The sequence below is a fragment of the Anas platyrhynchos genome, chromosome 2 (assembly GCF_047663525.1).
Source record: "Anas platyrhynchos isolate ZD024472 breed Pekin duck chromosome 2, IASCAAS_PekinDuck_T2T, whole genome shotgun sequence".
Lineage (NCBI taxonomy): Eukaryota > Metazoa > Chordata > Aves > Anseriformes > Anatidae > Anas > Anas platyrhynchos.
This window is the reverse complement of record NC_092588.1, coordinates 48838785-48854570: the sequence shown is the minus strand read 5'-3', so window position 1 is coordinate 48854570 and position 15786 is coordinate 48838785. Positions and strand designations below refer to the sequence as shown.

Below are 15786 nucleotides of genomic sequence, written 5' to 3'. Positions count from 1 at the left end.
AGGGTTTTGCAAAGACTGAAGACTTGTACAAACAGCCTTATTCTCCCCACACTCTAAGATCCCTTTCAGAGTAATGTAAACTGAATTGGCAGACTTCTACTTCCGTAGTTAATCTTGTGATAAAACTGTGTAATTCTAACGACTTCACGTTTTTGTGCTTTGACATTTAACAGAGTCACCACCACCTAAGTCACTGCTCCATGTTCTGCTCTTCATGCTTTTCACATGCACAATGCTCCTTGGAGGGATCAAAGCCTGAAATGACAGGATCTGAAATCCTGTCAGAAGAGCAGGGCTGAATTTTTGCCTCTCTGCTCTTCCCCAGCTGACTGAAAGGTTTCCCAGCGGCATCACTCGAACGAAGATTTTGTCACAAATCCCGTGTGACTTTAGGATGAGCGGATTATTGCAGGCACATCATACTACGCTGCAAAATTACAAAGCCTTTACAAGGAGCAGTTGTTTTCTCCTCTAAGACCCTGGACAGATGGCAGGATTTGACTATCTCTAAATCAGCTTAGTCAAATACATGATCAGTTCTCCAGCCCAATATTCATTGTGTATTCTTAATGAAACCGCTGAATGAAAAGGGCGATGTGCCAAGCTTAAAGCAAGCAAACAACAGAAATCCATTTTCCTCCAAGATCAACCTCTTCATGGTATGCTGTGCACATTTACACAAATCAAGGACGACAGAGTTCCTCTTGAAAAAGTAGCTCGTTACAAAAAGTAGCTCGTTTCAAAACACAGATGATCAAAACCTGAATTCTACTTTCCTGAGTGTTTTCAATTTAATCGAGTGCCTGTTGTTTTGCTGCAGCTATGAAGTAATCCAGGCAAATCAGGAGGTCAGATGACTGCCTGCCACAGAGGAACCACACCAAGAAACAAGCATAATGGGCTTCCAGGTATCTAAAATAACAGGTCCCTCAAAGGCTGGAAGTGCATCATCTCTGAGATAATCCCATCAGCAAGTGATGAGCGCTTCACTCATCAGAAGAGGCACCCAATGCTGGAGCATGACTTAATGCTGTCAAGAAAAGATGTGTGATTCTACTTTGATTTCTAAGAAGCAATCCTGAATCCCTGCTAATTCTCCTCTTAACAGCACAGGGAACCAAGAGCTTTCATGGAATTAGCAGATTTGTACCCAAGCACTCACAGAGAATTTTGGTGTTTGTTTTTTTTTCAGTGCATAATCAAAACTCATTTGTTGGGAGACAAGAGTCAGCCATATTTCACTATGGGAAATTGTTCTCAAGAACATTGCTGCCTGTCCTCCTTGCAGTGACATTCCTCCTCCCTTGGCACCGTAAGGGTAAAGCTCGCGAAGCAGAACTAATGATCACCGCTGTGCAGACAGTGATTCTTCACTGCTGCAACTGCCCCTCAATCACAATCTTACTTCTCTTTGCACCAGGGATGAAAAAAAGAATCCTAGATATTAGTATATGCTAAATCAACCCATTTTATACTGCTTGAATTTTGAGTATGCAACACTCTTGAATGTAGGTGTGGCTTTATTTTTAATGCAAAATTATGACACATCTTTTGAAAGCCTAACAGCCTATTAAATGCAGGCTCGGATTTTCATTAGCATGAGAAGTGGTTGATTTTCTGTTTGAGTCAATATAATGAGTAACAAGTACATTCCTATTTGTATTGAAGTAGAAACAGTATCCTTATGTAACCTATACATTTATTTCCCTAAGTTATTGTCTGAAATAGTCAATATTTTAAGTTCCCAATCAAAGAGATTTGAAAGAGAAGTTTTAGTTTCCCAGACAAGTACCATAATTTTCACTGTATGTTAACATCTTTAATAATTACGAGACACATGTAATCAATGGCTTGCAAATAGAATTTGCATACACAACACGCAGCAGTCTCCTTAAAACATTTTGAAAAACGATTCATTTTGTGATTTGACATGAGCTGATGGATGTTGAACAGCTTATTCACCATTGTTTGGGACAGGGTATTTAATTCATGCCTGGCTTTTAAACTAATGTGAGAGTTTGTAGGTACCTTTATATTTGCATAGATGCTGGTTAACTACGTTATTCATACACAACAAGCCTATGCTCAGTTAGGTGGGTCTTCTGAAATACGTGGCAATTAAACCCTCCTACATATGAATCACTGAGCATTCACAGAATGCTTTCTATATGAGTACTAAGTGTTTACAAATGAGGCTGGCATATTTTAAATAATCTTCACCACTTCACCACCTTGGTTAAGACAACGAAGTAATGCTATCATCATGTACAAACAGAGACACAGGCAGACACAGATTAAATAAGGTGACCTTATTCCTTACTCCCATCTTCCCACTATGGCTTTGGTACCTGGACCCAGAATTTCACACACACCTTGAATCACTAGCTTGAAATACATGGAATATCAACTTAGGATCGCTTACACATTCTGCAAAAGAAATATGATTATCATTATTTACAATTCTAAGAAGCTTCCCACAAATTCTAATACATTTGATCAGGCCACAGTTTTCCACAGGAATCAACAATGTGCAGTAGGCTCTCTGCTGAATGCCTAGTTCTGAAAAACACAAACATCATCACCGCCAGGGCTAAAGCTGAAGCCCCAAAGGAATTTTGGAGGAGAAAAAAAAGCTACTGACTCCTTCACAGGCTCCTTCAAGATGACAAAGATAAACAGAAGAGTCAATATGCTAATGGTCACAGTGCTTATCAGAGACAATTTTCAGTGGCGCATCTGTACCATGGGAAATTCTAACCTGCTGAACTTGTTCTTTCTAACTATTAACAAAACTATTTTTTAAAAATATGAAAATTTAATAGCTCTCTCCATGGAAGATAATGAAGTAAAGGATGTCCAACTGACTCTCATTAGACATTTTTGAAACAAAAGCATTTTTACTTTATACCAAAGTGAAATATTTTATGTTTTCTTAAAAAATATGTTTTAACAGGGTTTATCATCTCTATTTTCACTGTTAGGGCCTATCATTATCTTCTGCTAAAAAACACGAAGGAAAATTGTAAACAATGTTTAGTATGCAAAGCAAATGACACATTAGATTATCATTTGTAAGTAAGGTACGAGATTTATGAACTGGGTTTCTACAAATGCTGAAACAAAAACAGGATGCATTTGCTTAATCTGAACTGCACAAAGAGAAACAAAATGTGCCTACTTCCAATTTCTGGACTTGTATCAGTGAGGAATTTCTCCTTAGACTGCTTCCTGCTGAAGGAACGTTGCCATTTTGTTATAAACAGCTGCAAAAACCTGGACGGCTTTGGCATTTTACCATGTGTAGTTCAATTAGCGGGCCTTCCATTTTGTTATTAAACCAGCTGTTTTCATACCCAGTTTTGTCTAAGTACAAACCTTTTAGCGACAGCCGTTTGTCACCCCCACATATATTCGGGATGAGAAAACAGCCCGCCAATTAAGATGCCCTACCTCCAGGCCCAGTCTGAGGTAGCAATGGAACAGTTAAAGTAAAAACTCAGTTTTCCATTTCAAAGAAAGTTCAAAGACAAGAAGAAAACACTGCCCTGCAAAGGACACAGATATTTTTATTTATTGCCGGAAAAGTTTAGTTAAGGAGTAGGCCATCAGATTTGCTCTGTATCATAACAAACAGTTGTGAGTCCACATCCTGTCCAGCAAGAAGGTCTACCTAGTTTTCATTCAAGTCTTGGATTAAATCTATGGATCTGACAAAATGGTGGTTTGAGCATTCTTAAAACAGCTTAGGATCAAAGACACAGAGTCAAAAAATGGTCAAGATATAAAGCAAGCAGTTTTGAACTGGTTTTACAATTCTGTTGCTACTCCAGCAAGACATACCTAAACTATTCCTTAAGCCCCATATCACCAAGTGATAAATTAAAGGAAATACTAAAAGCACATGAAAAAAGGACACCTTGAGGTAGAAAAATAATCTTGAGATCACTTTTCTTCTCTGCTTCTATCCAAATTCCTGGGTTGCCAAAAATCGCCAACCCATTCTGTTAACACTAAGTATTTATTCCACAATCTACTAGTCCTTTAGAAAGCACACCAAGATAATTTATCCAAGAGAAATTATTTAAAATAAAATACTCTAAAATAAAACCAAAGATACTTATCTAAAAGAAGTAAATAACAAATGAGGTTACATTATCTGTAGCTCCAGCCTCGTTTTTTGAAAACTACATGGACTTTCTTTCTTCTTTTTCTGAGCATGAGACTAAATGACCCATGTTAAGACACTTTTATGCACCTGTTAATTTAAAGACATAAATACTACAAACATTTCACAGTAAGACTGCCCACTGAAAGCACTCTACATTTTCACTTTAAGGTAACAAAAACAAACTGAGCTAAATCAGCACCAGCAGAGAACACAAAACACTTCTCTTACCTCCATTTCTGTGCAGTGTAACCGGTCTGATTTATCTGTAATAAAAAAAAAAAAAGAAAGAAAAGCTTTCAGTTTAAGTCAATGGACAAGACACTAAGAAGTCAACTCTTTTTTTCCAGTTTTAGCCAAATATTCTTTGCCTTACTTCAATCACACATTTCAATAATATTGCAATTATACATGCATCACAGAATTAACAACAAAAAGGCCCTGCCCTCTTTATTTGGATCCTTCACGACTCTCCCTTTTAAGATGTCTTTAATGTTTGGCTTCATTATTTAAATTGTACGAATGATGCTCAGCCATGGAGGGAACATGAAAACATGTTGGCTTAAATTAAGCAGGAGCAAGTAATTATTTCAAGAGAAAACATACCATTAATTCATAGACCAGGAAAAAGCCACTTGCTTGATCTGATGCTTCTGGGATATCAGAGAGTTCAACAATAACAACATGAAGTCTGAGCAAGCTAAAGTAGAAATATTGTTGTAATATTTTCAGAGGTCTTTTCTTTCGATATTTGTGTTTCCTCCGAGTTCAGAAACATCACTTTGGAATTTACACAACACGGCGAAATTAAGCGTCTGAATTGTTTCATCAAATTGAAATCTCAATATTCTCAAAGACAAAAAACTTTGGTATAAAAGTACAAGTGGCTTGCCAGTTTATGAAAAAAATAAAACTGAAATTTCACATCATATACCATTCGACTAAAAGCTGCAAGATTATCTGTGTTGGTAATTCATATGAGAAGAGCACAAAGTAGGACATAGCAGGACGATTTTCTGTTGGGAAATGATATTCAGGAAAATGAAATATTCCATAGAAACATTCCACAGAGAAGGGTAGCTCCCCAAAACCTGACTTTCAAAACACGTGCAACTTTAATTTGACCTCTGTGGTTTTTGCTCTTTGGGACCCCCCAGGAGAGCCTGCAACGGGGAGCCGTAAATGGAAGGACTGTCCTCATCAGATCGCCCAAGCGAGCTCAAGGAAGTTCAACCTACTGGTTAGCATAGTATTTGTACACAGGAGCAATCGTGCTGACTTAGTATGGAGAATCTGAATGGCACACGAAAGCAGAGAAGAGTCACCCACACAGAAAAGGATTTATTTTTCACGCTGAACTAGTTGCCCTCCCTTTGAACCTAAAGGTTACATGCATCTTGAATGAATACGGAGCAACTAACTAACAGAGGGAAAGCTGTTTACCTTTATTTTGAACTCTTGCCAGCGTAAGCTGAACGCTTAACACCGGTGGCTTATTGCAAAATGAAGCACAGGAGAGTGACTTAGTAAGGCAGCTTTTAAGTACTGCATCCTCTTTGCAGAAGGACTGGTGATCTTGGTCAATTCATGTCAAGATCCACACAGGAGACATTCCTGGTGTTCAAAATGGTAGCACTCATTTGATTGTTTTAAACGGTAAACGGTGGTAAGTGAGAACTTTTTTAATTTATTGAATACTTCTACAAATATTAGCAGATTTATGACTATTGGGGGCTATTTCTGCGACACTCAAATGAAGACGACCAGAACAACACACCTCCACAATATAAGACAAGAGAAGGCCAATTCACAGAAATGTGGTCAAAATGGGGAAGAAAAAAAAACTTTCCAGAAGAAAAAAAAAGATATTTTTGGAAAATTACTACTTAGAAAAAGTAAGTGATTTTAAACCTATAATCACGCAATGGCACACACCATTCTGCCAGTACTCGCAGTCCCTGATAAATTCAAGTACTTTGACTTGTGTCTCCTGTAGCATGACCAACAGGAGTCAGACCATTTACCAGATCCTCCCAGTTGCACAGACCCATCGCTACACTTCACGGCTATGCTGAGGTCCTATGAAGATCCTTTTAACAGAAGTCTTAACCAAACCCTTACATACAGAACAAATAAATCAGCCCACACCGAAAGAGGTAAAGCAAAAATTCCATTTCTGAAAGGAACAGCAAGAAACTCATCTCACGGCCCCTCTGATAAATCTTCTTTGATAAACTTCCACGAAATAAGTTCCTCAACTCCAGCTTTAAAACCTTTCCTTGTCTCTTATCTGGTACTACCACAATTTACTACTGCTTACCGAGATTTATTTTTTTTTAGTACTATAACTAATGTAGGGAACATCTTAAGCCATATTACTTATTCCCATTACTTGGAAACTGGGCAACACCACAGAAGAGGAGCAACATTTATACCAGCACCTCAAAAAACAATGGTATTGTCAGGATTCCACATTCTGAGGAGGGAAACAGGAGTAACAAGTAGTTTAAATCTCACACCAGCTCAAACACACCACAGATGGTATTCTAGACAGGCACAAGCTACTTGTTGACTTGCACCATTTTAACACTACAGACTGTATTACAGAAATTATTTACTATACCATTCCCTGCCCCTCTCTACCTTGATTCCAAGCATGTACTCAGCAGATTTCCCTGATCTGTTTGCAGTGACTCTTTTGGAAGTTTCCCAGATTACTAAAGACACCTGTATTAACTCGCCTAAGAAACACATTTTGACATGAATCTATCAAGACTGAGCTGAATTTGCTCTTGTATGGCCCATGCAAGCAAAATTTAATCATAATGGCTAGCTATAGGAATTTCTTCTCTTCAGCTCAGATGACTGAAAAAAAACAACAAACTTCTAAACATAGCCTAAGGGTCACACTTTCCTAATTCACACTGGGAGAGAGAAAAAAACAAAACATTTATATATAATATATATATATATATATACACACATCTATAAGAAGTCATAAAACTATCTCCGCAGGCAGAATTGTTTATCTTGTAAATAAGTGAAGGTTTACAAATTTATGTCAGCAGCTGCTTCTTTACATAGATCCAAACCTCTTTGCCCTTCAAAACCATTCAACCAGCTGCTAACCTGTGCGTTTCTACCATTCTTAACGCCAAAAGATATATATCAAAAGTGTTCTCCCGTGACAGCTTTCCATTAGTGACTAATGCATTCATTACTAGTAAACAGCACAACTTTAACTGTCAAATTAACTTCAATTTTTAAACATCATTTTTTCTTCAGTTTGGGAGATCGTATGATTTTTTCCTCATGGGTTGCTGAAATGCAAAAAAATGCAGTTTTTGAAAGAAGGCAAGAGGCTTACATTGGAGGTTTCCTGTATACCTGAAAATAGCCTTCAAAGAGACGTATAGGCCATGGAACAACAATAACAACAAAACAAAGTCAACAAAAACCTTTGACCACCATTTTTCATTTCTCAAAATTTCTATTTGAAGATTATTCATATTTCAAGCCCCCAACAAGCTGAGTCAGGCCAAACTTTCATTGAGCGTTAGGGTGCTCTGACTCGTCCCTCGAGGCAGGAGCTTCAGGTCGCTGATTAGACAGGGAGAAATAACTATTTCCAAATAATCATTTTGGAATGCGGTTTTAAAAAGACTGTACTCAACTAACCCATGGCCCATGCTTCACTGAAGGGCCATTTCCATGCCTTGCAAGGATTAATATATCACAGATAAAGGTCTTCACTGATTTAAAAACAAACAGAAAGCCTATCATGTACTGGTGCAAAAAGTATGAGGCACGCATTTAAGACATCATTTTAAAGCTGGGGTGGATAATTCAGTATGTTAAAAAGGACTGACTGATACAGATATTTGCAAGAAAGCCTGCTGGATGTGCCAAACCATTTGCACTCCTCTACCCAAAATAAAACTAGGGAGTCGATGTCTGTGTCCCGGCACCACAGCCACACGGCTGCTGCTGCTTCCACTGCGAGCAGCTGCCCCAAGAGCCTGTGAGCCCCTTCCTGGCCTTCCAGCAACATCTGAGACTCCTCTGCTCCGATCCGAAAACATTTCCTTCCAGACAGCTTTGGTCCTGATTGCAGAAGGGAGATCGTCAGCACTCACGTTCAGACAGCAGCGTAGCTGGTGCGTGAGCTAGCAACGAGCCTGGAAGTCATTTCGTGTTAAAGATTAATATTCGACTTAAATATCACAACCTATTGCTGCAGGTCTGGGGAGAACTAAACCTATTATTTCCACACTAGCAGACCTCAGGGTGCCCTCAGGAAAGACAGCCACTGCCCATTCGTGCCGGAGGACAGAGGTGGCAGAGGGAACATGGGGCCTACCTGAAGGAAAGGGAGAGGGGGACAATATGGGAGTCACTAACTCAGGACACACAAATTCAACAGGCCTTAGTCAGGCCCCCAGATTAAGCTGAATTTATGTGTATTTTCTGGCTTTCAAGTCTGCAAGAAGCACTCTAGCTACAAGAGGAGGCTTTTCCCTGGCCTTAACTACAACAACAACAAGCACCCATTGTAATCATCTGATTGCAGGAACTGGGGCAGTCCTCACCAAAGCTGACAAGGTTTTCAATCCAGGAGTCAAGATTAGTGCCAATAAAAGGAAAGGACGAGAATAAAGGCAGCAAAGGCAGCCAAGCGACATAAAGACAGGAGATGATATGTAAAGCACGGGGTTAGTAATTACACGGAGGGGAAAGCAATGATGTGGCAGGAGTGAGCCAGGCTTCTGGCACAGGATGGCTATTACAGGACACACAGATGAAAGGCATGGGAGGACAGAAAGCAAGCCTGGGTAATGAAAAGAAAAACGTGAAAATGGTGAAGAAAATATAAACAAAGCTTGAAGATGGCCATCAGGCTGTGGGGAGGAAGGTCGTGAAGGCTGAGATGTGGAGGAAGCAGAGGGGGTTGGAGGGGAAACAGGAGACCTCCCCGGAGCAACCAGCAGAGGCTGACGTTTTTAAGGAAAACACTTAGGCCTAAAGAGTCAACATATCCCTCCTTTAAACTGTGTAATTAGGGGACAACAGGTAATGGGGTGAGTCCTCACAGCCCATGGCTTTTTGGATCTGACTCACGATTTATGTATCAGCCTCCGGTAGGTGACTTAGACCTGGTATGCCGTACTTCTCAGACTGGGAGAGGACGAAGAGGAGAGAAAGGAAATTTTAAGAACATACAAGGAAAACTCTTAGAGGTGTTAACATACTGAAGGAGGCCAGGGCTCGTGTCAATGTTTTTTTTTTCATGACTTCATCTTTCTCCGTTCAACCCAGGTTCACTGAAGTTACTCCTCATTTTGTACAGTCATAAGTAATCCTCTGCACAATGTCCACAGCAGATAATGACTAAGAGGTCTTCACCCAGTAAAGTTTTGTAATAAAAGTTTTTAAAATAATAATTTTCCTTAATACCAAATTAAGGAACCCACACTACCTTAATGCTACCCTGTAAGGTACCACACAGTGATTGCTCACTGTCTTGTCCCATTTTTACTCGGCACAAAGAAACTGGCTCCGGTCACCGTCCAATTCTTTCTACATCCACTGCTCACCCTCTATAGCAAACCCATACGTCTACCTAGGGATCGAGACAATTTTTGTTATTCTAAGATAAATACTGTGCTAGGAATGCATCTCAAAGTGCTGCTGAGCTCTATGCAGAGCTGCCATCCTCTTCCACAGATGCTTATTTGAGTACAGATACTACGCTTGCTCTTCTCTGGCATGTCCATTTATCAACTCTCCACAAAAAAAAACAAAAAAAAAAGTGAATATGCACTTAGACTTCACATGTCTCAAAAAGCTTTTTTTTGATTGTTTGTTCTTAGTTCTGTTACTCTAATCATACTCTCATTTTTCCTAGAGCCATCCACTTACTTGCTGGTCCAACAAGCACGGGTGCTTGTGGCAGAAAGCTGAATCCACGGAAGTCTGAGGGAACTTCAAGCACGTTATGGATTTTCTAAATTGATACCACAGCACTGCTGGACCAGTTACGAGCTTTTACCCGCTGCTAATAAGCTCTCTCAAGCAGATGGAAAAGCAGTTTCCCAGCCTCTCTCTACCTTGGCTATGTCTTTGGAGCCTCGTATTTACACTGCACAGACTGACTCATCTTTCTGTTGCTCTTAAAGCGCGCAGCAATAAAATCGGTGGCGTGCTCATACCTCTGCGCGTGTCACGCAAGCTACCTGCAGATTTTATCAGTGGTGGGACAATAATCGTTTTGTCTCCTTACTGGATTCAGTGCTGTAACCTAATAAATTAACAAAACGCGAACACTGCAGTTTTCTTTCAACAGAGATGATGAAAAAGCTTCCCTGGTTTTCAAAGCCACATTCAACAAGGACCCAGGATGCTACGTGCCTTAATCCCCTCATCGCCTCCCTTACTGCATGGCACCTTCCCCAGCCTCACCAAGGGACTCACGCTCCGGCCAGGCTCGGCACTCCAGGGTCATCTCCTACCCGTCACATCTTGCCGTGCGGTCACTGCCACCTCCAGCCAGCCCCTGACGCTGGACTCCATGACCAAAAACCCCACCTTTGTTCCTTCTGCTGTGATGCCCCTTACAGATCTCATATTAATTCCCTGCAACATCATGGAGACGTCTCATTTCTCACTCTTCAATCACTGTTCACAATGACAATTACAATTCTACTTTTCCTTCTACAGCAACATTTAATTGCACTAGTAAAGAAAAGTCCCATTAAATCACAAAAGTATTATCTTTCACTAAGTCATGAGCATCTGGAGCCCACAGCTCCTCAAAGTTCCTTGCTGTTCAGCTTTCCTTAGGAACAATAAATGCAGATTTCGGACAACACCAAACTAGTCACTCTGCCTTCACAGCCTGATTCCCATCTTTTCGTTTTTGTGAACAAATCTGGCAACCGAGGTTGCCCATTGGTAACTTCCTTCCACTTGTTTTGTGCAGGCATCTGCACAATAAAATGTGATTTTATTTACTTATTTACTCCAAGCCAAAGGCATTACATTTTCTTCCTACCTTGACCTCCACCACTAATAGATACACATCTTACAACTCTAACAAGAAACTGTGAGGTTTAATACATCAACCCTTACTACTTTTAAACACAGATGTTTCTGAATATCCCTGAACAAAATCTGAGTTCAGAGCATAATTAAGCGTTAATTCTAGAAGCAGGATTTATTTCAGCAGTAGTCACGGCGGCCCCTGTTTTGAAGTTTAAGCAGCAAACACGGCTACTCCCATCCATTATCTTTCAAAAGGGTCAACCAAATTAGAAGGACAATGCCAGGACATTCATCTTCTTCTGAAAAGCACGCATATCTTTCATAAGCACTCTTCAAGAGGCTGATAAATGAGAACCTCTTGATGCACACAAGGAAAATTTGCATTTATTAGTCCTATATTTCTCCGCCCTGCCTTCCAATACCTGGGCACACAAAGAAGGACGTGAAAGCCATTACAGCTGCCAACACTGCGTTATTCCTCTCTACCATGTCTCACCCTGAGCCCTCTGAGTCCCGTGAAAGCCACCACGCAGTCAACTTTTCTGCGATCTTTTTGATTCAGAGCCAGAGCTCTCCATGTGTTATACCCTGCCCTGAAGACCTGGCAGCTGCCCAGGAGGAAAATCTGCATGGCACTTCAGTAGCTTCCCTCTGTGCTTCCTCCTCTGGGGCTGGAGGAGGACACAAAAGGAGGAGGGGGACGATGAGGAGGTAGTTCTGGCGCTGGTTTCCTACTCGCATACCCATCACTTTGTTACTGCTTCAAGTCTAAAAACACCGCTTGTAAGCACTGTTCCTCGAGGAGAGGGCTCGAAGCAGTCAAACCGCACGTTTACAATCAACATTTTAACTCATTCAGAAGGTATTTTTTTTATCACATCTGGCACTTTACTAGATGCCACTGTTAGTTCCTTCCATATAAACTACAAGCAAAATAGGGAAGACAAAAACATCCATTAGGTAAAATACGCTGTATCTCCAAATTCATCTGTCCGAGCAGCCCACATTTCTGTGGTATTTAGATGTCAGACAGCTGCAATGATTCATACCAAGATGACCACGGGGAACTCTCCATTTTTTTTGCATGTTCATGTTTATTTCTTACTCGCTCCACCTCTGGCAGGACGGTAAGGTTTGCAAGGCACTGTGAAAGCAGCTCTTTTGTAAGTGTCCCTGAAGCAAACTCCGCGACGCGGCCGTGTTGGCTCCTGAATTAGCCGGAGCTCTGCTGACAGGCGTGACCGATCACGTCCTTCTCCTGGCCCTGAACAAAGCCTGAATGTTGGCGACCCAAAGACACCATTCTGTAGGGACTCCTTTATTTGCCACACAGGATCCTCTTGTTTACCGAAACAGGCACCAACAGCCAATATTTGATGCTGGGATGACCCAAACCTACACGCCAACCTACAGCTATACATTTTTCGTGCACTGCAGTAACAAAATAGTTTCGCAGCTCGGAGTTATTAGCCCGCAGAATCCCTACTGCTCTAGCAAATCTTCTGACACAGCCACTTAAACCTAAGTTGTCTGAGCCACGAAGGCAGGAAAACAATTACCAGGAATCCTTCCCAATCCTCCTCCTGCTGGGGATTCAGACGGTCAGGTAACACAAACACTTGCATGAAAATGAACAGCTGAGAAAGGTTTCCATTCTCAATCTTTTTTTTTACTTTTATATAACCAAAACATAACTGATTAAAGGAAAAAAAAAAAAAAAAAGAGATAACTAAGGATCCGAGGATTAGCAGACTACGCAGGTAAAACTGAGACGAACATTTTAAAATTGTTCTCTGGTTTTGGTTAATGACAGGGACTTGACTTCAAGGTTGTTTTCCTGCCATCTGTATCAGTGAAACTCATCTTTCTTTCCTACCTCAAGGACATTTTGTTCAATTTCTAGGGTATTTTCAGTCGGAATTTCAAGTATTGCGCATTAGCCGGGGAACTGATTCACAAGAAATGGGTCTGGAAACGCACCACCCATTTCTACATAATCAGTACTTCTTAGGACAGCTTTAATTTGTATCTCAAGAGTAAAATTAACGTGGCCAGACGGCTTCAGGGCCTGTGCTGCTGCACAGGGCTCCCCTAGCCATAGCACCGGGGCAGCAGCTCTCAAGTTTTCATTGCTGCTAAGCTGAATACCCGAGCGTAAGAATAACTATCCCTTTGAGAGGCTTGAGATGAAGGAGGCTCGCAACGCTCATTAATCATCATCCAAGGACGTTGCAGGGAGCAATAAAGCACAGAACTGGGACAGTTCAAAAGATACCAAAGAGCAGCAAGCCTGCTGCCGGCTCTTCCACGCAGCATCCACTGCACCATGCAGATGGCGATTTCCAATGGAAACCTGCCACAGGCTCCGCAAACCAAAGAAAAACAGAATCTTGGATTCATGTTGTTGCCAGGTAGTCCTACAAATCCTCTGTAAAAGCGTGAAGGCCGAGCACAGCCCGTGCTGCACGGGCGTATTGGGAGGTGTGGATGCTGGGATGACTTGGGGCAGGCAGATACAGACGTGGGATCGCTGAGCATGGTCTGGCAGCTGACATCTGGCCCCGAGCTCCCCTCCTCGCCTGTTAATTACAGGTATCGGAGGGGTGCGTGCCTGGTGGTCCCCTCATGCCCTCCCAGGAGGTTACGGACATCTGCGTGTGTGTGCCAGAGTGGGGCCTGAGCCTCACGTTCAGATACACCCCACAGGCCATTAGAAACATGAAGAGGCAACAGAATGAGGCCACAAACAGCAAGGAAATGGTAACAACAAAAAGAAACACCTACTAAATCACTGCCTTTCCTACAGCTGACGTGAGAGGGGAAGAAGCCTGATCCCACCCCAAAACACTAAAAGCAAAAGCAGCACGCGGGGTGCAATTTGCCCGGCACACAAATCCACTGGCTGGGCAAATGCTTCCCCCGTTAATAAAATGTTAATTTTATTAACATTACCATCACCTATTTTTTAAAAATACGAGAGCACAGCAGCCTGTATTCAGGTGGAAATGGTTACGAGACCCACTGAAGCTGTGGGGGGAAGATGCAGCCCCTCTTCCATTCTGCATTTCTCGCTATTTGGGGGTACTGCTGGCCCCGCGCTGGCTGACCGACAGCACAACACCCACGCACTGACCCCACTGTGCATGCACCAGCCTGAAAAACCCCAAATTTTCTGAATTTCTCCCCAATTTCAGCGATGCTGAATCCAGCTAGCCTGACAGCGGGGAGCACCATGGATGCCTCATCCCCGTGCCGGCTGGGTTTGGGCTGAAGACCCCCTAAACCCCCACACCCAGACAAACCCAGATAACCCCAGACAGACCCTGCACACCCCGCAGCCCCCAGCCGGACCTCCCCGGGCGCGGGTCCCGCGGCCAAAGGCGGCGGAGGGGGGGGCTTTTGGGGGCGCTCTCCCCTTACCCTCTGCGCTGTGGGGCGGCCGCCGGGGCTCGCCCTGCTCCATGCTGACGGCTCCGTCCCTCCAGACGCGGAGGTGCGCGGCTGCCCCCGGTCTGCCCGCGGGGGTCTCCCGGCGGCGGGCGCGGGCCCGCAGCCAGCCGCAGCACTGGTAGCAGACGGCCCACGCCTGCTCCTCGTTGATGGGCTGGTTGTACAGCCGCAGGATCTCCTCCAGCGACAGCGCCTCCGGTTGCCCTCCTCCTCCTCCTCCTGGTTCTCCGTCCTCATCGGTGGCTGTGGCGGCGGCAGCGGGGCGGGAGGCGCCGGGCTGCGGCTCTGCGCCGCGCTCCCCCGGCAGCGCCATGCCCTGCGCGGCTCAGCGCCCAGCGCTGCTGCTGCTCGCACTGCTGCTGCTGCTGCTGCTCCTCCTTGTGCCGCTGCTGCCGCTCCTAGCGCTCATCCTCCCCGCCCCGCCAGTGCCGCCAGGCCGCCGGACAGCCCGGCCCAGCCAGGCGGGCGGGCAGCGGGCGGCCGGGGCGGGAGGAGCGGCCCCGGCGCTGGCGCTGCCGCCGCCGCCGCCGCCGCGGGGGGAACGGCTCCGAGCCGCGCAATGGCCGCCCCGCGCCACGCAGCGCCCCCTGCCGCCCGCCCTCCGGCACCGCAGCGCCCGCACGGCCCCTGCTGCTGCGGGAGGGGGGGGCCCTGCTTGCAATGGCAGGGAGATGGGACTGCCCCCTGCCAAGCGCTGCGCCGAGGGGGTGGTGCAGGAAAGGGCTTTAATTCATCCCTATCCAGCCCTCTACATTACACTAGATGCGATGAGATCGGTGTTGACCGATCCACATGTTTAAGACAACCAAAACCACACATGGATAAGCGTAGGTGAGAGTATCAGCCTCTGACAAAATCACAGAGGGGTATTACAGAGAACAACTTCCACCTCAGCAGCAGGCTAAGGTTGAGTGTCAGAAAGGGGAGAGGTATTACAGAAATAAGCCTCTGCAGTTGTTTTTTCTCTTCCTCCAATCATCCATGACATATTTTAGAGGTTGGACTCGATGATCTTGAGGTCTCTTCCAACCTAGACAATTCTGTGATTCTGTGATATTATTTTCAGGGAAAAGGTACGATGTTAGACAGACTTCATCTAACTCAGCACAGCTATTCACCTAAGAACCCCC

The 15786-nt window shown here is 43.7% G+C and overlaps 1 protein-coding gene across 2 annotated transcripts in view; it reads right to left on the bottom strand.

Moving 5' to 3' along the window:
* SPIRE1 (spire type actin nucleation factor 1) overlaps positions 1 to 15206 on the bottom strand; it is a 125542-nt gene extending 110336 nt beyond the window's left edge. The window contains exons 1-2 of one of the 2 annotated variants that reach the window (XM_027452074.3): positions 14627 to 15206; positions 4397 to 4431 (exon numbers count right to left, since the gene is read on the bottom strand). In XM_027452074.3, coding sequence (XP_027307875.3) covers positions 4397 to 4431; positions 14627 to 14969 — 378 coding nt within the window. In that variant the 5' untranslated portion in view covers positions 14970 to 15206. The remainder of the gene's footprint in view (positions 1 to 4396; positions 4432 to 14626) is intronic. The other variant, XM_027452076.3, reaches the window with a different exon arrangement.
* Between the last annotated feature and the right edge of the window lie 580 nt (positions 15207 to 15786).